This window comes from Salvelinus fontinalis, chromosome 19 (assembly GCF_029448725.1).
Source record: "Salvelinus fontinalis isolate EN_2023a chromosome 19, ASM2944872v1, whole genome shotgun sequence".
Lineage (NCBI taxonomy): Eukaryota > Metazoa > Chordata > Actinopteri > Salmoniformes > Salmonidae > Salvelinus > Salvelinus fontinalis.
In genome coordinates, this window is record NC_074683.1 from 11,963,017 (window position 1) to 11,986,762 (window position 23,746).

At 44.6% G+C, this 23,746-nt stretch overlaps 4 protein-coding genes across 5 annotated transcripts; 3 read left to right on the forward strand and 1 right to left on the reverse strand.

The window, feature by feature from the left end:
* The first annotated feature begins 440 nt into the window (after nt 1-440).
* Nucleotides 441-7,193, forward strand: LOC129816375 (ASNSD1 upstream open reading frame protein-like). Its single transcript, XM_055870796.1, has 4 exons — nt 441-652; nt 6,784-6,837; nt 6,939-7,014; nt 7,103-7,193. Exons 1-4 carry the CDS (start codon nt 575-577, stop codon nt 7,132-7,134), a joined length of 240 nt encoding a protein of 79 aa, XP_055726771.1. The 5' UTR covers nt 441-574; the 3' UTR covers nt 7,135-7,193.
* On the forward strand, nt 7,187-10,661 carry asnsd1 (asparagine synthetase domain containing 1). The gene is made up of 3 exons (XM_055870788.1): nt 7,187-8,602; nt 8,782-8,963; nt 10,194-10,661. The coding sequence occupies exons 1-3, from the start codon at nt 7,187-7,189 to the stop codon at nt 10,438-10,440; spliced, it is 1,845 nt and encodes a 614-aa protein (XP_055726763.1). The 3' UTR covers nt 10,441-10,661.
* Nucleotides 10,537-12,917, reverse strand: zgc:136439 (uncharacterized protein LOC678627 homolog). The gene is made up of 8 exons (XM_055870791.1): nt 12,385-12,917; nt 12,089-12,178; nt 11,900-11,979; nt 11,703-11,818; nt 11,360-11,457; nt 11,038-11,106; nt 10,899-10,957; nt 10,537-10,814 (listed from the first exon to the last, which is right to left on the reverse strand). The coding sequence occupies exons 1-8, from the start codon at nt 12,574-12,576 to the stop codon at nt 10,694-10,696; spliced, it is 825 nt and encodes a 274-aa protein (XP_055726766.1). The 5' UTR covers nt 12,577-12,917; the 3' UTR covers nt 10,537-10,693.
* A 108-nt stretch (nt 12,918-13,025) lies between these two features.
* ankar (ankyrin and armadillo repeat containing) lies at nt 13,026-23,744 on the forward strand. 2 transcript variants are annotated; one of them, XM_055870786.1, is made up of 23 exons: nt 13,026-13,843; nt 14,032-14,469; nt 15,255-15,418; nt 15,534-15,649; nt 15,840-16,020; nt 16,139-16,361; nt 16,442-16,480; nt 16,579-16,780; nt 17,174-17,382; nt 17,525-17,629; nt 17,880-18,127; nt 18,316-18,484; nt 18,574-18,815; nt 19,059-19,212; nt 20,582-20,743; nt 21,012-21,118; nt 21,267-21,389; nt 21,669-21,830; nt 21,998-22,115; nt 22,626-22,735; nt 22,916-23,112; nt 23,199-23,245; nt 23,334-23,744. In XM_055870786.1, exons 1-23 carry the CDS (start codon nt 13,213-13,215, stop codon nt 23,552-23,554), a joined length of 4,368 nt encoding a protein of 1,455 aa, XP_055726761.1. In that variant the 5' UTR covers nt 13,026-13,212; the 3' UTR covers nt 23,555-23,744. The 2 variants fall into 2 exon arrangements, with proteins under 2 accessions (XP_055726761.1, XP_055726762.1); XM_055870787.1 differs by having other exon boundaries at nt 21,672-21,830.
* Nucleotides 23,745-23,746: the final 2 nt, after the last annotated feature.

Genomic DNA, 23,746 nt, shown 5'->3' on the forward strand with positions numbered 1-23,746 from the left:
GGTTATTGACATGATGAATAATTCTAAGGGTGGATTGTTTCAGCATCAGTGGAGGCTGATGGGAGGAGCTATAGGAGGACAGGCTCATTGTAATGGCTGGAATGGAGCCAAACTTGGTTTCCATATGTTTGATACCGTTCCATTCATGGGAGCCTTAGGGGGCTGAAGAAATTTGGCTTGGCCACTAAGGTCCTCAGAAACTTTTACAGATGCACAATTGAGAGCATCCTGTCAGGGGCACACTGCCTGCCTTCCAGGACACCTACAGCAAGTGATGTCACAGAAAGGCAAAACAGATAATCGAAGACATCAACCGCCCAGGTGGGTAGAAGTTTTATTTGTTTTTTTACATTTTATTTTCGTAGTAGTACAAAATTAGGCATAACATGATTGATCGCACACTCCAACACAGTAGGTGGCGGCATGCACCTTAAACGGTTGTTTGCGGACCGCCATGATATATAAAAGTACTCAGTCCTCGTTGACGTCTCTTGCTTGTACAATGTTTTTCGTCTGCTAGTGCTAGCTAGGTAATAAATAAGATATTATCTTCGCTGTGTGTTACCTTATCAAAATGTCTGCAAAGAACCAGCAAGAGAACGAAAACATTGCTGAGGGAGAGTCTACGCTGAAGGAGGAATTAAACAAAAAGGTAACGTTAGATAATGCCAGATTGTTGGTGTGAGAAATGAGCAGATAGGCAGCTAAATTAGTCAGAATCTGAGTTTCTGTCAGCCAAATACTCCATCTAAACTTTCAATTACCTCAATACACGTTACACGCTCGAACTTTCCAAGCCCTCTTACTGGGGGAGCCGTTTCCGGTGCGTCAGGCATTAACCAACAGGGAGGATATCTGGTTAAATATGGTTTAAATTCGTCAGAATTACTACATTTATATTCACATAGTTTAAAAGCTACAATACTGCGCTTGTGAGAAATGTAAGGACATTTTAAAACGAGTGTTTCAACATAGTAGTAGTTATAACCACTACAAAGCTGATGCTAGCTAGCGAGCCTCTTCCATAGACTTGACTGGTTGCTAACATCAGAGCCTTCTGGCTAATGTCATAGACTGGATCTAACGTTTTTTTACAGAGAAATCGGTCGAAGTACTTATGTTGTTAAATTATTGTTAAGCTATATGTAACGTTATCTAATTTTATCCTAAGTAATGTTATTTCTCTGAACCATTTTTTTGTCATTGACACGCTCTACATTTACCAGCTTATTCCCTGCCGTTGTCAATGTCATTTACGGATGCGCTCCGTTTATACATCCATGAAGTCACTCACTAATTCTCCCTTCCAATATATTCCATATTTCCCAATTCACTTCTTCAAAAGACAGCAAAAACAAATATTAGAAAGTGTTAATTTCGTTTACAGATCATAATCTAGCTCAAAACTAATAAGGCTGTTTCAGCATCTACAAAGTAGATTTTTAGAATTTTAGCAAACATTTAAAAAAGCAACAAAATAATATAATGTGTGTGTAAATATTTGTATGAACATAAGATTCCACAACTGAGACATAAACTGAACAAGTTCCACAGACATGTGACTAACAGAAATGGAATAATGTGTCCCTGAACAAATGGGGGGGGGGGGGGGGCAAAATCAAAAGTAACAGTCAGTATCTGGTGTGGCCACCAGCTGCATTAAGTACTGCAGTGCATCTCCTCCTCATGGACTGCACCAGATTTGCCAGTAATTGCTGTGAGACGTTACCCCACTCTTCCACCAAGGCACCTGCAAGTTCCCGGACATTTCTGGAGGGAATTGCCCTAGCCCTCACCCTCCGATCCAACAGGTCCCAGACGTGCTCAATGGGATTGAGATCTGGGCTCTTCGTTGGCCATGGCAGAACACTGACATTCCTGTCTTGCAGGAAATCAAGTACAGAATGAGCAGTATGGCTGGTGGCATGGTCATGTCAGGAAGGGTACCACATGAGGGAGGAGGATGTCTTCCCTGTAATGCACAGCGTTGAGATTGCCTGCAATGACAACAACCTCAGTTCGATGATGCTGTGACACACAGCCCAAGACCATGACGGAACCTCCACCTCCAAATCGATCCCGCTCCAGAGTACAGGCCTCGGTGTAACGCTCATTCCTTCGACGATAAATGCGAATCTGACCATCACCCCTGGTGAGACAAAACCGCGACTCGTCAGTGAAGATCACTTTTTGCCAGTCCTGTCTGGTCCAGCGACGGTGAGTTTGTGTCCATAGGCGACGTGCCTAGGCCTTACAACCAGCCTACAAGCCCTCAGTCCAGCCTCTCTCAGTCTATTGCGGACAGTCTGAGCACTGATGGAGGGATTGTGCGTTCCTGGTGTAACTCGGGCAGTTGTTGTTGCCATCCTGTACCTGTCCCGCAGGTGTGATGTTCAGATGTACCGATCCTGTGCAGGTGTTGTTACACGTGGTCTGCCACTGTGAGGACAATCAGCTGTCCATCCTGTCTCCCTGTAGCGCTGTCTTAGACGTCTCACAGTACGGACATTGCAAGTTATTTCCCTGGCCACATCTGCAGTCCTCATGCCTCCTTGCAGCATGCCTAAGGCACGTTCACGCAGATGAGCATGGACCCAGGGCATCTTTCTTTTGGTGTTTTTCAGAGTCAATAGAAAGGACTCTTTAGTGTCCTAAGTTTTCATAACTGTGACCTTAATTGCCTACCGTCTGTAAGCTATTAGTGTCTTAACTACTGTTCCACAGGTGCATGTTCATTAATTGTTTATGGTTCATTGAACAAGCATGGGAAACAGTGTTTAAACCCATTACAATTAAGATCTGTGAAGTTATTTGGATTTTTATGAATTATCTTTTAAAGACAGGGTCTTGAAAAAGGGATGTTTCTTTTTTGCTGAGTTTATACAGTTAAAGTCGGAAGTTTACATACACTTAGGTTGGAGTCATTAAAGCTCGTTTTTCAACCACTCCACAAATTTCTTGTTAACAAACTATAGTTTTGGCAAGTTGGTTAGGACATCTACTTTGTGCATGACACAAGTAATTTTTCCAACAATTGTTTACAGACAGATTCAGTTATAATTCACTGAATCACAATTCCAGTGGGTCAGAAGTTTACATACACTAAATTGACTGTGCCTTTAAATGGCTTGGAAAATTCCAGGAAATGTCATGGCTTTAGAAGCTTCTGATAGGCTAATTGACATAATTTGAGTCAATTGGAGGTGTACCTGTGGATGTATTTCAAGGCCTACCTTCAAACTCAGTGCCTCTTTGCTTGACATCATGGGAAAATCAAAAGAAATCAGCCCAAACAATGTAGACTTCCACAAGTCTGGCTCATTCTTGGGAGCAATTTCCAAACACCTGAAGGTACCACGTTCATCTGTACTAACAATAGTACGCAAGTATAAACACCATGGGACCACACAGCCGTCATACCGCTCAGGAAGGAGACGCGTTCTGTCTCCTAGAGATGAACGTACTTTGATGCGAAAAGTGCAAATCAATCCCAGACAACAGCAAAGGACCTTGTGAAGATGCTGGAGGAAACCGGTACAAAAGTATCTATATCCACAGTAAAACGAGTCCTATATCGACATAACCTGAAAGGCCGCTCAGCAAGGAAGAAGCCACTGCTCCAAAACCGCCATAAAAAAGCCAGACTACGGTTTGCAACTGCACATGGGGACAAAGGTCGTACTTTTTGGACAAATGTCCTCTGGTCTGATGAAACAAAAATAGAACTGTTAGGCCATAATGACCATCGTTATGTTTGGAGAAAAAAGGGGGACGCTTGTAAGCCGAAGAACACCATCCCGACCATGAAGCACGGGGGTGGCAGCATCATGTTGTGGGGGTGCTTTGCTGCAGGAGGGACTGGTGCACTTCACAAAATAGATTGCATCATGAGGGGGAGAAATTATGTGGATATATTGAAGCAACAGCTCAAGACATCAGTCAGGAAGTTAAAGCTTGGTCGCAAATGGGTCTTCCAAATGGACATTGACCCCAAGCATACTTCCAAAGTTATGGCAAAATGACTTAAGGACAACAATGTCAAGGTATTGGAGTGGCCATCACAAAGCCCTGACCTCAATCCCATAGAAAATTTGTGGGCAGAACTGAAAAAGCATGTGCGAGCAAGGAGGCATACAAACCTGACTCAGTTACACCAGCTCTGTCAGGAGGAATGGGCCAAAAATCACCCAATTTCTTTGGAAGCTTGTGGAAGGCTACCTGAAACGTTTGACCCAAGTAAAACAATTTAAAGGCAATGCTACCAAATACTAATTGAGTGTATGCAAACTTCTGACCCACTGGGAATGTGATGAATGAAATAAAAGCTGAAATAAATTATTCTCTCTACTATTATTCTCACATTTCACATTCTTAAAATGAAGTGTTGAGCCTAACTGACCTAAGACGGGGAATTTTTAAGTGTATGTAAAACCTCCAACTTCAGCTGTGTATATTTAAAACATTCCAAAACCATAGACCTGCTAAATACTCACATTTAGCATAACAAGTCATTAGAAACAACATGTATTCTGTATTTATTTTCAAAGATGCCAACAATTGTCCATGAAGCAAACATTGGATGATTTGGTGGTGTTTTCCTACCCGTCCTTCATCCGTGATGCTTGTTCAACATAACATTTGTAGAGTCCTGTGAACAGGCATAAACATGCTTTTTGAACAGTACCGTCTTCCTAATTGAGAACTTTGACATATTGCCATAATAAATTAAATCTGATGGGCAACAGAATAACCCCCATAACCTCCATAAAGACTATATACAGTGGGGCAAAAAAGTATTTAGTCAGCCACCAATTGTGCAAGTTCTCCCACTTAAAAAGATGAGGCCTGTAATTTTCATCATAGGTACACTTCAACTATGACAGACAAAATGAGAAAAAACCCCAGAAAATCACATTGTAGGATTTTTAATTCATTTAGTTGCAAATTATGGTGGAAAATAAGTATTTGGTCACCTACAAACAAGCAATATTTCTGGCTCTCACAGACCTGTAACTTCTTTAAGAGGCTCCTCTGTCCTCCACTTGTTACCTGTATTAATGGCACCTCTTTGAACTTGTTATCAGTATAAAAGACACCTGTCCACAACCTCAAACAGTCACACTCCAAACTCCACTATGGCCAAGACCAAAGAGCTGTCAAAGGACACCAGAAACAAAATTGTGGACCTGCACCAGGCTGGGAAGACTGAATCTGCAATAGGTAAGCAGCTTGGTTTGAAGAAATCAACTGTGGGAGCAATTATTAGGAAATGGAAGACATACAAGACCACTGATAATCTCCCTCGATCTGGGGCTCCACGCAAGATCTCACCCCGTGGGGTCAAAATGATCACAAGAACGGTGAACAAAAATCTCAGAACCACACGGGGGGACCTAGTGAATGACCTGCAGAGAGCTGGGACCAAAGTAACAAAGCCTACCATCAGTAACACACTATGCCGCCAGGGACTCAAATCCTGCAGTGCCAGGCGTGTCCCCCTGCTTAAGCCAGTACATGTCCAGGCCCGTCTGAAGTTTGCTAGAGAGCATTTGGATGATCCAGAAGAAGATTGGGAGACTGTCATATGGTCAGATGAAACCAAAATATAAACACACCGCCCGGGCAACGGAGTGGCTTCGTAAGAAGCATTTCAAGGTCCTGGAGTGGCCTAGCCAGTCTCCAGATCTCAACCCCATAGAAAATCTTTGGAGGGAGTTGAAAGTCCGTGTTGCCCAGCAACAGCCCCAAAACATCACTGCTCTAGAGGAGATCTGCATGGAGGAATGGGCCAAAATACCAGCAACAATGTGTGAAAACCTTGTGAAGACTTACAGAAAACGTTTGACCTCTGTCATTGCCAACAAAGGGTATATAACAAAGTATTGAGAAACTTTTGTTATTGACCAAATAGTTATTTTCCACCATAATTTGCAAATAAATTCATTAAAAATCCTACAATGTGATTTTCTGGATTTTTTTTCTCATTTTGTCTGTCATGGTGGAAGTGTACCTATGATGAAAATTACAGGCCTCATCTTTTTAAGTGGGAGAACTTGCACAATTGGTGGCTGACTAAATACTTTTTTGCCCCACTGTACATGTTTTTAAAGATTTTCAGTCAAGCATGTTGCCATGATCTGTAGAAGCTGTTATTGACAAAAGGGAATGTTAATCATAAATACATAGAACATTTTGCTGATCCATGTACAATATGCTGATTGAAGAGAAGTGTTCATTAGAAAAGTGGTGGTGGAGTGCATGTGGATGGTGGTCATTGATAATGATGGCTGTTAGTCATCCTAGAAAATTATTTTAATTAAAATGTAGTCCAGATCAGATAAACATTTACATTTTGCAAAATAAGGATATACAAACACAACACTCACTGTTCTTGTTACAAATGCATGACTATTGTTATGGTAGATATTCACACTGATGTGGGCAGCTTATACAGGTACATGGTGCACAGAGAAAAGCTCCTGGGCCCCCCACCAAGCTGCAACAGAGAGAAATTGAACTTGCATTAATCAGGACAGGTACATGTGGTACATAGGCCTACAAACACTGTTCAAATTTATTTATATAGCCCTTCTTACATCAGCTGATATCTCAAAGTGCTGTATAGAAACCCAGCCTAAAACCCCAAACAGCAAGCAATGCAGGTGTAGAAGCACAGTGGCTAGGAAAAACTCCCTGGAAAGGCCTTTTCATGAAAGTTCTCTGAACTGAACTCATTTCTATATTATCTATGTTTTTTTCTCACTTAAAGTCATGTTTCTGCAGATCAAGGAACAGAAAATTGTGTTTGATGAGCTCTCCAATCTGAAGAAAAACAGGGTAAGAAGTGGTTAATAAAATGGAAAACCTAGCTCTTTAATTTCTTTAAGATGTGATGTTCCTGTGAAGGTAATACTAATCTTGATGCATATTCCTTTCAGAGGGTCTATGTTCAACAGCCCAACAGTAACATATTCTTCTTGGCAGACAGAGGGCAGACTCTTGCTTCATGCAAAAGTAAGAATACCAATTTTGTGTACAAGTTTTGTTTTCTCTTAACCATTTTTATGTGAGATACACTACATGTGAACTTCTCTTCCCTCAGAGGAACTCGACAGCATGAAGAAGGATATGTAGAATCTACTCAATCCGGGACGGAACTACAAATAAGGCCTTACTAGCTATAAATATGTGTGGTATTTGCTGTGTATTGAGCTTGTCCCCCTCCCAGCTTGTGCTGGAGAAGAGTGTGCATGAAAACCTAAGGAAAAGAGGGCCTAACTCGAGTTGCAACATCACCAAAACAGCTTCAAATCCCCACTACCAGTGTCTGTTCTCTGCTCACGTACTTCACATGAGAGGTTGCCTTGCCCCTCAGCCAGCACAAGACCGTAACAGCAATGTATTGATGTGGAATGGAGAGGTTTTTGGAGGACTGTTATTGAGACCAGAAGAGAATGACACTGATGTTCTTTCCCACCACCTCGCAGCCTGCCACAGCCCTACAGAGATCCTGTCTGTCCTCGGCAATGTCCGAGGACCCTGGGCTTTCACTTATTACCAACAGGCCGGACACTATCTTTGGTTTGGGAGAGACTTCTTTGGCCGGCGAAGCCTGCTTTGGCAATATGATGCTGAGGAGAAGTCTTTGACTCTGACGTCTGTGGCTGCCTGTCTCCCTGGCTCTGACCGACCACCACAGTGGCAAGAGGTTCCAGCAGTTGGTGTTTACAGGATTGATCTGAGGGCGTTTGCAGAGTCTGGCTGTTTGACCTTTGAGGTTTATCCATGGGTTCACGCAGGCGAGAATCTATCGTCTGTTAGTCATGAATCTAAGTGGGAGGGTATACCAAGTTACACCTCAGCAATGATGAACAATTCAGGTCTCTCCCTCACGTCTCCAGTTTGCCCACTGAACATGTCAATCCCTCAGTTGTTGGAGATGGAACATGATCCAAGCTCACAGTCCTCAGTTGAAGACCTGGAGGTGTTGCTAAAGTCTGGTGTGAGAGAGCCTGTGGTAAATCGTCTCATTGATGTTCTCAGTGAGGCAGTACGGAGGCGTGTGCAGTGTCTTCCCTTTGATACACAGATGACATCACCACTGACCAATGACAAGGCAGCAATTGCAATTCTTTTCTCAGGAGGAATTGATTCCATGGTTCTGGCTGCCCTGGCCGACCGCCACATCCCAAACCACCAACCAATCGACCTTCTGAATGTGGCATTCAAACTGCAGGAACCAAAAATTGTGAAGGCGTCTACCAAAAAAAGCAAAAAGCACAAAACAAAGCCAATGGATTCTAAAACTGACGTTCCTGATTCCAATGTGTATAACCCCTTCGGCGTTCCAGACAGGATCACTGGTAGAGCAGGTCTGCAAGAGCTTCAGGACTTGAACCCAGAGAGAAGATGGAATTTTGTTGAAATCAACGTTTCTCGGGAAGAGCTGCAGAAAATGCGCCAGGAGCACATCTGTCACCTGGTGCACCCATTGGATACCGTGCTGGATGACAGCATTGGATGTGCTGTGTGGTTTGCGGCGAGAGGAACCGGCTTCCTTACAGAAGGCAACGAAGAGAGGGGGTTCACATCATCTGCCAAGGTACAGTAGAGTATCAAATGGGTAAAATAATAAGGAACATGCCATTTACAAGTTGTTAAAAGTCTGTTTCATATTCTAACTTTTTTTTGTTGAAAATGTTTAGCTTTGCAGTGGTATAAATCAGACCCAATTAACAACCTTTCAAGTAAATTGTCTGTTCCACTGCTCTGTGACGGCAGGTAATTTTGACCGGTATTGGAGCGGATGAGCAGCTGGCAGGGTACTCCAGACACCGAGTCCGCTTCAAGACCTCTGGGCAAGAGGGTCTGGTCCAAGAGCTGGCCATGGAGCTGGGCAGAATCTCCACAAGGAATCTGGGTCGAGATGACAGAATCATAGGGGACCACGGGAAGGAGGCTAGGCAAGTCTCAGTCATAAGAAGCAAGCAGATTTTCCAGTACCAAAAATACACTACATGACAAAGTATGTGGACACCTGCTCGTCAAACATCTCATTCCAAAATCATGGGCATTAATATGGAGTTGGTCCCCCCCTTTGCTGCTATAACAGCCTCCACTCTTCTGGGAAGGTTTTCCACTAGATGTTGGAACATTGCTACGGGGTCTTGCTTCCATTCAGCCACAAGAACATTAGTAAGGTCGGGCACTGATGTTGGGCGATTAGGCCTGGCTCGCAGTCGGCATTCCAATTCATCCCGAAGGTGTTCGCTGGGGTTGAGGTCAGGGCTCTGTGCAGGCCAGTTAAGTTCTTCCACACGATCTCAACAAACCATTTCTGTATGGATCTCGCTTTGTGCATGTCGAAATAGCAAAGGGCCTTCCCCAAACTGTTTCCACAAAGTTGGAAGCACAGAATCGTCTAGAATGTAATTGTATGCTGTAGCGTTAAGATTTCCATTCACTGGAACTAAGGGGCCTAGCCTGAACCATGAAAAACAGCCCCAGACCATTATTCATCCTTCAACAAACTTTACAGTTGGCACTATGCATTCGGAAGGTAGCAGTCTCCTGGCATCCGCCAAACCCAGATTTGTCCGTTGGACTGCCAGATGGTGCTGCTCCAGATTCGAATGCCGACGCTTTACACCACTCCAGCTGACGCTTGACATTGTGCATGGTGATCTTAGGCTTGGAAACCATGGAAACCCATTTCATGAAGCTCCAGACAAACAGTTCTTGTGCTGAAGGTGCTATCAGAGGCAGCTTGGAACTCGGTAGTGAGTGTTGCAACCAAGGGCATGATTTTTATGCGCTAAAGCACACGCCGGTCCTGTTCCGTGAGCTTGTGTGGCCTACCACTTTGCGGTGGAGCCGTTGTTGCTCCTAGACGTTTCCACTTCACAATAACAGCACTTAGTTGAACGGGGCAGCTCGAGCAGGACAGAAATTTGACCAACTGATTTGTTGGAAATGTGGCATCTTATGACGGTGCCACATTGAAAGTCACTAAGCTCTTCAGTAAGGCCATTCTGCCAATATTTGTCTATGGAGATTGCACGGCCGCGTGCTCGATTTTATGCAACGGGTGTGGCTGATATAGCCAAATACACTCATTTGAAAGGTGTGTCCACATACTTTTGTGTATTTGAATTAATTGTGATATGCTGGATGTTTTTGTTGGCCTTGTATAGGTTTCCCTATTTGGACGAGGATGTGGTGTGTTTCCTGAATGCCCTGCCAGTGTCTGATAAGGCAGATCTGTCCCTGCCCCGAGGTGTAGGGGAGAAACTGCTGCTGAGGCTGGCTGCCAAGAAACTGGGTCTGGGGGCATCTGCTCTACTGCCTAAGAGAGCCATGCAGTTTGGTTCCCGCATTGCAAAGATGGAAAACAGCCACGAGAAGGCCTCAGACAAGTGCAAGAGACTCCTCACCCCTTAGATCAGCACAACATTTAATCAGGAATGTTTTTTTTTACACTGTATTGACATAAAGCAACTAAGTCATCCTCTTAATTAGGGTCACAGTGAGCCACAATATGAACAGACATGTTTTATTTTCTGATAAATATACAAACACATTTTGATTGTAATATAATTTGAATATTTTCCAAATTTGTTCTTGTAATATTCAAGGCACAAATAAAGTTACAATTTTCTTCACATTGCCAATCTGAAACATGGCTCTGTGCACGCTACATCATGTAAGACTTCACATCTTGAAGATTTTCTCTGAAGTACCGGTCACATTCAACATAGGAGGGCAGGTTTCCCACATCAAAACGGCCAGAAATCTGATGAATATACACAGGCTTTCTGTGGTGGGAAAAGGAAAAGTGTACTGAGAGAATGCATTGTTTTTGCAGCCGTGAATGTTGATCATCAATTTTGAATTAGTACCTTGAAATGAGCCACGACAAAAAGTTTCCAGGTGCGTCCTTTTCTTCGATTGGTGCTTCCTTTGAAAAAAGAGCTGCTTTAGTTTAGATTAATATCAAGTGATGGATTACCAGCACAAATGAAGGAAATTACTGTTTACCTTATTTTCATCAAGAAAGGCATCCAATAGATGAAGGATTTTCTTGGAAAACAAGTAGAAACATGGACACTGCAAAAAAGCATACACCATCAATAGGCGAATATGTAGACACGGTGGGAAACTGGGAGGTTTAGTAGCAAGTCGAATACTTCTTGCGCTTATCAGCAAATAGATAACTTGCTCCTAGTTTGAGCCCTTAAAAACAAAAGGTTTATCTGCTGTGTTTAATGTTGCAATTTATAAACATTCCAAAGCAAGAAAAGTCTTAAGAGGTTGGGTATATATTCTAGGGAGGGACAGAAAAGTGTTAGTATGCACATACTGCTCTCCTTGATTTTGTCTCAGATGGAAGAGGTTTCTCCTTCATACAGAGCACCCGAAGGTCTTCATCGACTTCCAAAATACCATACTTCTGTGTCTCTATGGGAGCAAATACAGAAATACAACTCATTAGGAAGGTGTTTGGTATACTCAGTATGTAATGATAATCGCTCACAAATGTTATCCAACTGGATGTGCTTTAAACAAGTCGTGTGATTAGTGCAGCATTTGAAAGGTTTTAGTGTAAAAAACAGGATAGAGATACAAAATATATTTTCTTGAGTTCTTTGGGGCTACAGCTAGCATGACAACTTCAAAAGTACACAATCTGACATTTCACTCACCCTCATCTGTACATTGGTAGGAAAGAACCAGACTGCTGTCTTCACACATTGCTTGCAGGTCAGAAAACTTATCTTTAACTTTAATGAGACTGAAATCTTCCTTGAACAAAGTGTCTCTGTGTGGAGAAGAGCCTGTCAGTATAAGTCAGTAAATGTTTTCTACATCGAGTCAAGCGAAGAAGCTTTTTCAAACATACCCTCCGATAACTATTACATGGTCTTCGATCTTGAAGTGCTTGACTGTTAGCTGAAGACAGGCGACAGCACCAAGACGGTCCTTGTGGAATAAAAATTGTCAAATGTATAATTCATATTTGACCTGGACAATGCACATGGATCAACATGACACAACACTATCCCAGGGAAAATCATGCAAGCTGACGAACCTCATTGCTCTTTGTTCCGTCACTTAGCACTTTGACATTAGGGAAGTCCAGGGCCCACTCCTCAAATGCTTTGTGGTGGAGGGCATTGGTCTGTTAAGGTAAAAAGATAGTCATCGTTGACATTATCACCACACATCAGTCCTTAAACACGAATTTAGGTATTTCGAAATTCTTAAAATATTTATTGGGTTTTACTTTCTAATGAACTGATGAATGTTCAAAATGTTGGCCAGGTACAGTTACATGTGGAGTAAAATAATTCACATAAAATACTCTTAATGTACTTTGATACTTACAATGACAAAGACGGTGTCCACGCATCCAGTGGTATTCAAAGCTTGGACCCAGTGAGATATCAAGGCACAGTGCCCCACAGGAAGTAGTGGCTTGGCAATGCCAGCCAGATGTTTGAATCTTCTGCTCGTGTCGTTATCAACATCTCTCTGCAACCTTGTTCCATATCCCGCAGCGAGAATAACCGCTTTCATTTAAACAACCGTGCCAGAGTAGGCTACTTAGCGTAAGTCACTTATTTAGCTAGGTGGCTAAATAAGAAGCTAGTTCAAATGCTGCTGTAAACTGCTTGTGAGTTATAGGTCAAGTAAACGTATCAAAGCAGCAATTATAACATATGACTTCACATCTGTGTTCAATAGTGAATACACGAACCTGTGTCAATCAGAATATCATTCTTCCACGACGTAAAACAATTTTCAGGGGTAAACCGACCATACGCTGTAGGTTACAGTACAAAGTCTCAACAAAGCAACGTCTTCAAAAGTAATTGAACAGCGCCCCCATATGTCATGAATTGGAAAACTTTATGAGGAGATCAGGGGTGCGTTCGTAAATTCACTCTGGCTATCTACTACGATTTCAGAGCACTCTCTTTGAGTGTGCAAAATAGCAGAATAACTGACGAATTTACGAACGCACCCCAAGTCTGTCTAGACATCGCGCGCCCGTAACCAAGGCTGAGCGTCTTGGTTGCCACGAGCACGGAATCTTACAACAATGTTGTGCTGTGATGGTACCAACAAGTTTCACCCGTTATTCTAAAACGGTCTATGCAGTCATTTAGAGTGTAAGCAAAGGTTAAAATAGCCTGCTAGCTAACGTAAACTATGGAAGTAATGGCGCGCTCACTGACATCCAGTTCTTCGTCCAGATTACAACATTCTTCTGTTGAAGAGGAGGAGAAGGATGACACGGCATACCTTGCTGCATTGACAGCTCAAAGAAATGCCAACGCTTTCTTTGAGAAGTACGAAAAGGGCGAAGTTCAGGAGTTGCTGAGCCTGACCTCTTGTAACTGGTTTCTGGGTGGTGATGACTTCACTCAGCCAGTTGAAATGCCGCCGGGCATAATCAAACAAATGAGGAACTTCACCGAATCAAACTGCATCATTCTCGCACCTGTGGATGCGCGAGTCCCTCTTGATTACAAAGTGGTCCATCAAATAGTCCGAGAGCTCACAGTTGGCATCTATTGTTTCAACCAAGTGCCATTTATAAGTCTTGAGCCAAACTTTGACCAGAGCACCTCATGCCATCTGTCTCCAGCATATTACGATACGAAAGTAGGACAAATGTTGGTTAATATTGACTACACTATCAAGGCTCTTTGGCATGGAGCCAACATTCCCAGAGAAAATCGCATTCGCTTCTCTGAACTCTGGAGAAGCAGCATGGGTGTCGACTCAAATGGAGTACCGCAGACGAAGAAAGATGTGTTTGCAGAGTTTCTCACAGCAGGTATTTGGGTGACAGAGAGAGAAATGTAATGTAATGCAAGATGAATACTGACATAGATAAATGTATGCCCTAACTTTGAGGCAAAATTGTGTCCGTTTTCTAATAATGATGTTAATTAGATTCAATTGAACATGCCTACTTTAGAAATAAGATTCCCCTCAACTGATGATGCCTGTTGCATCCTCCAGGTCTTCAGGACATCTCAGAGGAGCCCTGTTACCAGGGCATATACAACATGGAAGTCAATGTGGATCCTACCTATGACCCCAACAGTGCAGAGGAGGAGAGGCTTTTTTCCCAACACCAGGAGAGCATCCTGCTTAAGCTGACATCCTACCTGTCCTCTGCCCGACAGCACAGCAACCTGTTTGTGTTTGAGGGCGCCCACAGTCTGGCCAGTGTGGTGAGGCTGACTGAGGAGAGGCTGGAGCTGGCCACCTACCAGAGGCTGCAGCAGAGGCTGGGTCTACAGGCAGGCCTGGTTAGGAGCTGCTTGGAGAGGAAGGCAGAGGTGTGCAGAGACCTGGCTTATCTGCGCCTCCTCACCTTCCTGGTGCCCTTCCTGGTAGGGCTAAAGAAGAGGATGAAGATCCCAGACCTGGCGCAGATGCTGCCGGCTTACTCAGGTCGGTTGCTGCAGCGCAAAAAAATGAAATATAACTTACAGGATCTCCATGAGCAACACTAGCTACATCTCTGTGCTACTTACTTACTGCGTTCATAACGGTATTTGAATTGTAGACTGAGGCCAATTTTCTGTCACTGAAACAACTAGGTTCCCCATTGCCTAATAAATCAGACTTTTATACCAATACTTTAATATACAGTCTGAAACATAGCAATGCAAAATCAAAGTTTTCCTTATAAGCCAGAATGTTGACTACAATTACTTTTTAACTTACTCTACCGGTTGTGTGGTTGGTCCTTCAGCTGCTTGACACTTTTGACAAAATATTCACAGTTAAGCGTTGTTTCACAACTTCTTTAGAGCGCCAGTACTGCTGTTGAAATGTATATCACCTTACATGTGTAAACACCTGTAGACTTCGGTTACTGTACTTCTGTCTTGTGCACGTGCCTTTGGTCACAAGCAAACAAATCTTAATTGCCACACAGAGATACGTATTTTGAAGTCAGGCTAATAACACTTTCCTTTGAATATTGCGTCACATTTCGACCAACTGAAGGACCAACAGCACGGACAATCGGCAGAGTAAGTTCAAATTATGTTTATTCAACATTCTGACTTGTAGGAACTGTTTGAAATGTTTTAACATTAATGTGCGTGGCGATGCCTACATAATTTGAAGGCATTGCCACGTTTTGTGCCTAGGTTCCCTATGGCTATCATACCATTATCTATGAGGTTGCAACAGATGTGTTTATCGTTGTTTTCATTTTGTTTTTGTAGATGATAAACTGAAGACAGAGAGGGAATTACCACCATTGCTCCTTGGACCTGCGTTCGCCTGTAAACATTTTCCGTACAAGTCAGATGAGTATTTTCACCTTCACGGTGGGATTGAAGTTGACATCGGAACCCCTCAGCTAGAGGAAGTCTCTGAGGAAACAAAGGTGAGAGTTAGATTCACTTACTAGTGAGCCGTCACAAGCCACTTAAGAGCTATCTACTTCCACAGTGAGGCCCTAGTTTCATAATGAAATCAGGTTGTCTTGTGGTTCCCTCCAGGAGGCCTTTGCTGCACTGCAGAGTCTTGCAGTGGATCACCTAAGAGACCTGCTAAGTCAGGACACCACCTACAAAGAGCACTTCCCCGTACCAGTCCACAAGGCCAACGGCAATAAGTATGTTAAGTTCACTTGCAGAGAAGCTGTCTTAACATGCACGCATAAACACACACATCTCACTTACATTGAGCTCGGAGGCGTTATACTCCACACACTCGCACACAGATGCACTTGTAAGAGAACACAAACCCATGCTTTTCAGTGTCCAATGGTCAGGCTCTTACACGCTGCTTGATGTCTTTGGCAGCTATCATGTGATCTCCATTGAGGTGGGCTCATTCTACCCTCAGCCTAACGTGGTTCCATGGTGGGAGGCCCTCAACACTGCCATCAAAACCCTGAGAGGGAAGAGACTGCCACTCTCTGACGTCCAGCTGCATGAGCAGTTCAAGAAGACATTTGGCTACAAAAAGGCCATCAATTGCAAGGTGATGACGAAAAAGAAGATAGGGCAATATAAGAAGTTGTTATTTTTTTAATTTTTTTAGTATTAGGTAAATGTAAAAGGCTTGTATGACCGTGTGTGTTATTTCTCACTGGGGTCAGAGTGTGCCATTCGGCATGCGTGCTGCGGCAGAGCGCGGCCTATCCGCTGTGTTCTACTCGCTGTGCCGCCGGAACTCTCCATCTCACCTGGGAGTCCTGGACGAGCAGGGCTACTCCCTGCTGCACCACGCCGCCAAACACAACCACACACACATCATCTGCCAGCTGGCCACCACCGGGGTCAACCTCAACCAAACAAGCAGCGGCAGGTTCAGCCGCACAGGTCAGAGACATGCCTCTCTCTCCCTTACTCTCATTTACACACTGTCCTCAAAACTGTTTACAAACACCTTTATTTTGCAGTGAAATCTGGAGGTGGCGTTGGGCCCCCAAAAGGAGCTGGTAAGCACATACCAGTGTGAACATGCCAGCCTCACTCTACTGTAACAAAATAGGGCTTTCAGACACGGCTTTCCACTGTTTGTTTGTACCTGTTCCAGGCTCCACTCCCATGCACCTGGCTGCTCAGTGTGGTTCCCTGGAGGCCATCAGCTGTCTGCTGGCTCTGCAGGCCGACCACCGGCTAGTGGACCGCAGGGGCTGGATGGCTGTGCACTTTGCTGCCTACTACGGCCAGGTGGCCTGCATACAGGCCCTTTGCAGGAAAGACCCAGAGCTGGTGGAGATGCAAACCACTGCCGAGTGAGTGAGGAGACACTTCTAGGTTTAGAATAGATGACATGTCTAACAGGGATCAATAGGATGCAACAGCAGGCCACTGGCACCGTTACACAGACGCTTTCAGTGTCATTTAATGTAACACTAGCATGACATTGCTCTGTAATCAGCACATACAACAGTGGAGGTTGCCGAGGGGAGGACGGCTCATAATAATGGCTGGAATATCAAACACGTGGTTTCCATGTCGTCGATACCATTCCATTGACTCCATTCCGGCCATTATCATGAGCCGTCCTCCCCTCGGCAGCCTCCACTGACATACAAGTAACAGACACCACTAAATGCACTGGAGGCGGTACGGATGCATCTTCTACGTGCACACAGGTTGACGGTGTTGTTTTTTTGTCTCCTCAGGTACCGCAGCTGCCCGTTGCTCCTGACGGCCACGTCGGGCTCCGTGGAGGCCCTGGACTACATGCTGTCCGCAGGAGCCGACTGGCGGAGGAGGGACAGCAAGGGCAACGACGTCGTGCAGCTGGCCGCCCTCTACTTCCACCCCAAAGTCCTCAGGCACCTCATCTCACTGGGCCTGCCGGACCTGCCTGTCTGGAAGATCCTTGTGGGTACGCCGCCTGGTGGAAAAGATGTAGATGGGAATTAGCTAGCGAGCGAGGGTTAAGCGAGGCCAATGTTTGGAACGCAGGTTGTATCCGTTAGATGAGTCTGCCCTGTTACTGAGGCGTGTGTGTGTGTGTGATGGAGCAGAGATGCTGCACAGCGAGGACCACCGCAGGCTGGAGATGGCCATCCGCTGCCTGGAAGCTTTGTGTATCACGGCCAAGTCCTTCTGGAGGGATATCATGGATGCAGGTGAGTGAGTTTTTGGAGAGTTTGGGCCTATATCAGACAGGAATGCCTTGTTTTATACTATAGCCATGAAAACTACCTTTGTATTGTCAATTTATATTTTGCCAATTTTCAACCATCCTTAGAGTTATACTCCATATCACAGTAATATTACAGCATTAAACATTTTTGGTACTACGGGAATACAAAGCTAGGCCAATTGCAATAGAATCAAAATATCGAAGGACCCTAAAGCAGTTGACCTATTCTGTAGGAGGGATCCCGGCCCTGTTGGAGCTAATGCGCAGCACGAGACCAGCGCTGCAACGTATGGCTGCCGCCGTGGTGTGTCATATCTCGGAGAGGACGCCCGTGTGTGAGGCCCTGGTGCGCTATGGTGCCGTGCCGGTGCTGGTCAATCTGCTGGGCAGCCAGCAGGCCGAGCTCCACTCCCGCTGTGCCCTCATACTGGCAGACCTGGCAGGGCACAGTGACCAGTACCAGTCCCTCATAGCCCAGCAGGTTAGTACTACTGATATAATCAGTCTTTCCCATAGCCCATCTAGTTAGTATTCCTGTAACTAATAGGTGGGTTCAGTTATAACCAGTCTTGTGTGTGTGAGCGCGCACGTGTGTGTGTGTCTGTCTGTATTTGTGTAGGTTTGACAATTCGTGCATACGTGTTTGACAGTTCATTCGTGTGTGTCCAGGGTGGAGTGGCCCCGTTGGTGAGGCTCCTGGGCTCGGACCTACATGATGTGCTGGTGAACACTGTGCGGTGCATCAAGGCGCTGTGTGTCCGTAGCCCTGGCAACCAGACGGCCGTGGCCCTGGCTGGGGGGATTCCACAACTTGTGGAGCTCTTGACTGTCAGATCGGGTACATTGTTAAATCATGAGTAAGACGATGATGGATATAGAACATGATGATGATGATGATGAATCGTCTTTTTGGCCGTGTATCTCCAGAAGTGTTGCAAGAGGAGGCGTGCGCGGCTCTGGCTGAGCTGGCTAAGGGACACCGGGAGAACCAGGACACCATCTGTGGAGCGGGCGCCGTGGCCCCGTTGGTGCTCATACTGCGGGGGAGGAAGATAGCCGCGCAGGTGACGGCGGCCAGAGCCCTTGAGGCCATCGCCGATCACAACCCTGCCATACAGGCCCGCTTTCTGAAGAAGTCGGCCGCCAAGCACCTCCTACGACTCTTAAAGGTAGGACCTGAGCAAGTCAAATCATTGTTTCCCTCAATTTTAAATATGCTTATGGAATTCTTGAACATTTTATATTCATGTACTTTAAGTTGTGTCCCCTGGGCCATGTTCAGGGTTGAGTTCAGTAGGGCACGCTGTATCAAACTGTTTTGCAACAGAAAATTAACATCTGTGTTCTTATGGGACAAATTCAGGTAGTACCTCCCCATTTCAATATTTTTCTCCCTATTGAACGTGACCCAGGTGTTCCAGGTGGAGGCGAGGGAGCAGGGGGCCGTCTCTCTATGGGCCTTGGCAGGACACACTCTGAAGCAACAGAGACTCATGGCAGAGCACATCGGCTACCACTTCATTCTCGAGCTCATCCTCTCCTCCTCCGACAGGATGCAATACGTCGGTAGGTTCTCTCATTTCTCATATTTTTGTTTTAAATGCTACCCCTCTGTACTTGCTAAGTCTCTTACGCAAAATAGGTCTTTTACACCAAAGTAATCTCTCACAAGAGGAAGTTAAATGCAATCATCGGTTCATGGACAGAGTTGGCTTGCTGACATCAAGCTTTTCCAGACATTTTATTCAGTCAAGGGGATGCCGTCTCCGGGGATCGATGAAACTAAACACTGAGTGTCGTAAAACAACAAAACTTCCATGTGTTGTTGACAGGCGATGCAGATAAATGATTGACTGTACCATAAACAGGAACCCTGAGGTTTGTGCTGGAGCGAGCCTCACCTCTGTCACCACAAGACCAGCCGCCTCCTACCCCCAGACGGCTTTCCTCTGCTAGACTCATCACCTGCAGCCAGAGCACAGGAAGGCATGCAGTCAGGAATGCCTGTCTGTCTATCCCTCCATTGGGAATCCCAACACCTTCAAAATAAGAGGAACACAATCTCAAACAAAATTGAATGTGACAAACATTTCAATATCCCAAAGTTGATTTGGAAGAACTGGGGTATCAATTGGAATGGGATGGGTCACTCCCCATACCTCTGTCATTCCTTGAACACGTGTTCCCGGGTAGTTTTTTGCTGTAACATGTTAAGAGCCTCTACTCTTCCCTTAGGTCCTCGGTCTGTCACACATGTCTACAGAACATCTATTCTGCAGCTTCTGAAATAGTTTCTGTCCAGACAAGACGACAGATGGTTCTTTCATTCCAGCCTTCTTTTTCACCCAAAAAATGCCTGTCGTTCTCTTAAAAGGGAGACGAACTGAGGTTAATGATGTGGAAATGGTAGGCCAGCCCCTGACCACAATAACACCCCGACCAATGGTTTAAAAAGTGAATGTACAGATTGAATTGTAGGTAACACTTTACCTGAACCGTCTGTCACAAAGTCTACATAACGCCATCATAGTAATGGCATAACAGTCATGACCGCTAATGTCAGCTTATAGGCCTAGCAACTAACTTTACACCCTGCTAACCTAAAATTGTTATTAGGGCCAGCTAATTGACAGGTCATAACTCTAGCCAACTAGCTTACCTAGATAATATTTTCCGCCATAACTGTTTCATAAGCTGACAGCTGGCAGCAACTTATTCCTTCGTCCTGTCATCTTTACACTGATGGACACCACTGCTGGCCGATACTCCATAAAGGCATCACTCACTCACATCCCAGCACTGCCACCAATTGTCAGATGTGGTGTGGAGGTTTCAGATCTGGTGAGGCCAGAGAGGGCCCTTATGAAAGAATTCAAGTCAAGGTTTACATGCAATTTAGCTTGGTAAAGTGTAAACAAATAATATTGTGTTTCAGGCTGCCAGGCAGTTATAGCACTGAGCAGGGACAGTCGGAGCCACCAGGACGGGCTGTGTAAAGAAAATGGGGTGCCCCCACTGGTTCGTCTACTACGGGGGTCCCGGACCACAGAGAGTACCCTCCTCAGCGTTATACGATCCCTGGGCATTCTGTGTATTGGTTTGTACATTCTCACTGTAGCCTTAATCTTATCTTGAGAAACACAGTACATGCACTCAAAGGTTTGCATAAACCATGCATTGGTATCAATGGGAGATTTGAGTAAACCTTTGTCATGATACTACTTGACGATTTTGCCCATTGATGTTTTAACAGTGCTACAGTAGTAACATGGCTTTCAGACTTGACTTGGAAACAGGTCATAGTATACAAGCTAATAATATACCATGACTTCTAGTGCATGCATGTTTCGTACATCTAATTTTAGGAGGGGCACACACCAATAACCCAAACAGCCAGAGGGTCATAGCTGAGGAGCAAGCCATTCCAACTCTCTTAGAACTTGTGAAGCACCAAGAATCACTGCAGGTCAAGGTAAATACATTGGAAATCGAAAAAAATATGATCTCTCCTCTTAAATGTCCTTGGTAATGCCACAAAAGTCCCACAAACAAGGGCGTCCAATACTAGAATTTTCCATTGAAAGAATTGAGGCTTGGATGACATGTTGATTCTCCCTCAGGTCCAAGTGGCTCAAACGCTGGCCTGTGTGCTGCTGGGAAACCAGGACCTGCAAACAACCTTCTGGGAAAAAGAGGAGTTTACCTACGAAACAGTTCTAGAGTTGCTACGAGTGCCAGATCAGGTAAACCATTTGAAAGGCTGTTTGTGGGCTACTTCATAACTTTAAACCAACTTTAGCCCAGAACCTTTCAGTATGTCAGCACAGTCACTAACAAGATGAGGTGGAACAAGATATGGGTCTAGTAGAGATTAGAAAGAAAAGCATCCAATATCCAATACTGTTATCTCAATGTGCAATGAACTACTGGCTAATGGTCATGGACTCCTCAAGCACTAAGGGGTGTTGACACTCCGTAAAGTGCATTCCCCATGGCAATTTGTCATGTTTGCCTTTTCCCAGCAGGACATCTGCCTGGAAGCTGGTTACGCCCTGTCTCTGTTTGCCTACAACAACACCACCCAGCAGGCAGCCATCCTGCAGAATGGTGGCATTCCCATAGCCATGTACGAGCCCTTCTTGAACTCCAAGAACGAGATGGAGAGGGCCAAAGCTGCTTTTCAGGTAGCCATGAAGCAGATCATTAAAAAAAAAATCAACTGAGGGCCACAGTAATATCAATGAGTCATTAACAGCTGCTGATTTGTATGTGTTTTCCGACTTGACACGGAATTAGCGTTAGGTAATGTCTTTTATCGCTACCTTTTCGTTTCGTGGTAACTGGTCTCCAGATAGTTGTGCTGGCCAAAGTGATCACGGACACAGACCAGGTGACTCTGTCTGCCAGAGGGGTGACTGTCCTTGTAGACCTTCTGCAGTCCACTAATCCCAACACTGTGGTCCTGACAGGTAACTTCAGCCCAGTACTATGTATGGGAAGAACATTATATTCACTGAGCAAAAATATAAACGCAACATGTAAACTGTTGGTTTCATGAGCTAAAATAAGACCCCAGAAATGTTCCATACGCACAAAAAGCTTATTTCTCACATTTTGTTTACATCCCTGTTTAGTGAGCATTTCCGCCAAGATAATCCATCCACCTGACAGGTGTGGCATATCAAGAAGCCGATTAAATGGCATGATCATTACACAGGTGTACCTTGTGCTGGGGACAATAAAAACCCACTCTAAAATGTGCAGTTTTGAGTGCACAGAAATACGTGATGAGATCCTGAGGCCAATTTATTTTTTTAAAGGTATCTGTGACCAACAGATGCATAATTTATTTATTTCGATTGACTGATTTCCTTATATGAACTGTAACTCAGTAAAATTTTCAAAATTGTTGCGTTTTATATTTTTGTCCAGTATAGAAGAGCACTAGTCTTGCCTTACTGCATACATTTCTGCCATAGCTCAGTTGCTAGCCAGTCTGGCTCACACCCGGGCAGGTATTCCTGATGCTATTGTCACCATGGGAGCTGTTGGTCACCTATGTGCTCACCTGTATTCTGAGGAGGAAGAGGTAAGGATGGGACTTGTGGTATGGGGGAGCATTCCTGTCTATGACTATTGTCTGAAATCTAACAGACTATCAAGATAATTAATTCTACAACCATCAAATGCTATCCAACTTTACATATTTCTGGTTACGATGTGCAGATTTTTGATACAAGCATGGTGGTAAAATGTTGAATATTTTCAGGTGCGAACGGCATCTTCAAGTGCCCTCGGCTACCTCACCTTTAACCGTCACGCACATCGCCTCTTGTTGGTGGAATGTCGAAACACTCCATCTATGTACGACCTTTTGACCCAGCATCTCATCGAGGACGCCAAGATCTCACACATTTTTACTGCGGAGTTTGAAAGGCAGAAAATAGTGGGGCTGCCATCACTAAGGTATGTTTGTTTTTTTTTGCCCTAAAAAGCAATCCTTTCATATTTCTAGCTGGGATAACATCAATAATTTCTGTCCTTTTTAACAGTTTGGAGATAAATGGTGGCCCACCTGTTCCTCAGCGCAACAAAAAAGGTACATTTTGTTATGCTGTCCATAATTATTTGAATCTATTTCATATAAAAAGTCTCAGTCGTCTCAATCGTCTCTCTACCTACGTCAGGTTTGACCAAAAAGACAAGCCGCACTCCTGGCCTGTCAGTGTCTGCAGGCCACTTTGGGAGGACCAGCTCGGCTCCAGTTCTCCAGCTTCAACCCCAGAGGAGCAGGACAGCCAACCCCAAGGTTAGGCTGCAGGGAGAGGGGCCAACCCATAGCTCTCAGCCCACCCTGGAGTCACTGAGGCTGGATAAGGACAGCCAGCGGCCCCAGCAAAGGCAGTGACCCTGGAGGTCAGCCTAGGATCTAACCTGACTGGGCTAGCTTAAAGTAGTAGTGAATTTATGACTCAGGGAGCCATTCTATTTATGTTCAAGATGAATATATTACATTTATATTATTAATGGATATGACTGACTTAATGGTATAATATATTGGAAGTCGATTGAATAAAAAAACGAAATTAAACGCTTAACA

Bases quoted from the DNA above. Each gene is read 5' to 3' on its own strand.
- LOC129816375 (XM_055870796.1), top strand. From the start codon at position 575: ATGTCTGCAAAGAACCAGCAAGAGAACGAAAACATTGCTGAGGGAGAG. The intron at 653-6,783 runs GTAACGTTAGAT...ATGTTTCTGCAG, and splicing joins AGGAGGAATTAAACAAAAAG to ATCAAGGAACAGAAAATTGT. The intron at 7,015-7,102 runs GTAAGAATACCA...CTCTTCCCTCAG, and splicing joins GACTCTTGCTTCATGCAAAA to AGGAACTCGACAGCATGAAG.
- asnsd1 (XM_055870788.1), top strand. From the start codon at position 7,187: ATGTGTGGTATTTGCTGTGTATTGAGCTTGTCCCCCTCCCAGCTTGTG. The intron at 8,603-8,781 runs GTACAGTAGAGT...CTGTGACGGCAG, and splicing joins GGTTCACATCATCTGCCAAG to GTAATTTTGACCGGTATTGG. The intron at 8,964-10,193 runs GCAAGTCTCAGT...GGCCTTGTATAG, and splicing joins GACCACGGGAAGGAGGCTAG to GTTTCCCTATTTGGACGAGG.
- zgc:136439 (XM_055870791.1), bottom strand. From the start codon at position 12,576: ATGAAAGCGGTTATTCTCGCTGCGGGATATGGAACAAGGTTGCAGAGA. The intron at 12,179-12,384 runs GTAAGTATCAAA...TTACCTTAACAG, and splicing joins TGGACACCGTCTTTGTCATT to ACCAATGCCCTCCACCACAA. The intron at 10,958-11,037 runs GTAAACAGTAAT...CTTTTTTCAAAG, and splicing joins CCTTTCTTGATGAAAATAAG to GAAGCACCAATCGAAGAAAA.
- ankar (XM_055870786.1), top strand. From the start codon at position 13,213: ATGGAAGTAATGGCGCGCTCACTGACATCCAGTTCTTCGTCCAGATTA. The intron at 16,021-16,138 runs GTGATGACGAAA...CACTGGGGTCAG, and splicing joins AAAAGGCCATCAATTGCAAG to AGTGTGCCATTCGGCATGCG. The intron at 18,485-18,573 runs GTACATTGTTAA...GTGTATCTCCAG, and splicing joins GCTCTTGACTGTCAGATCGG to AAGTGTTGCAAGAGGAGGCG.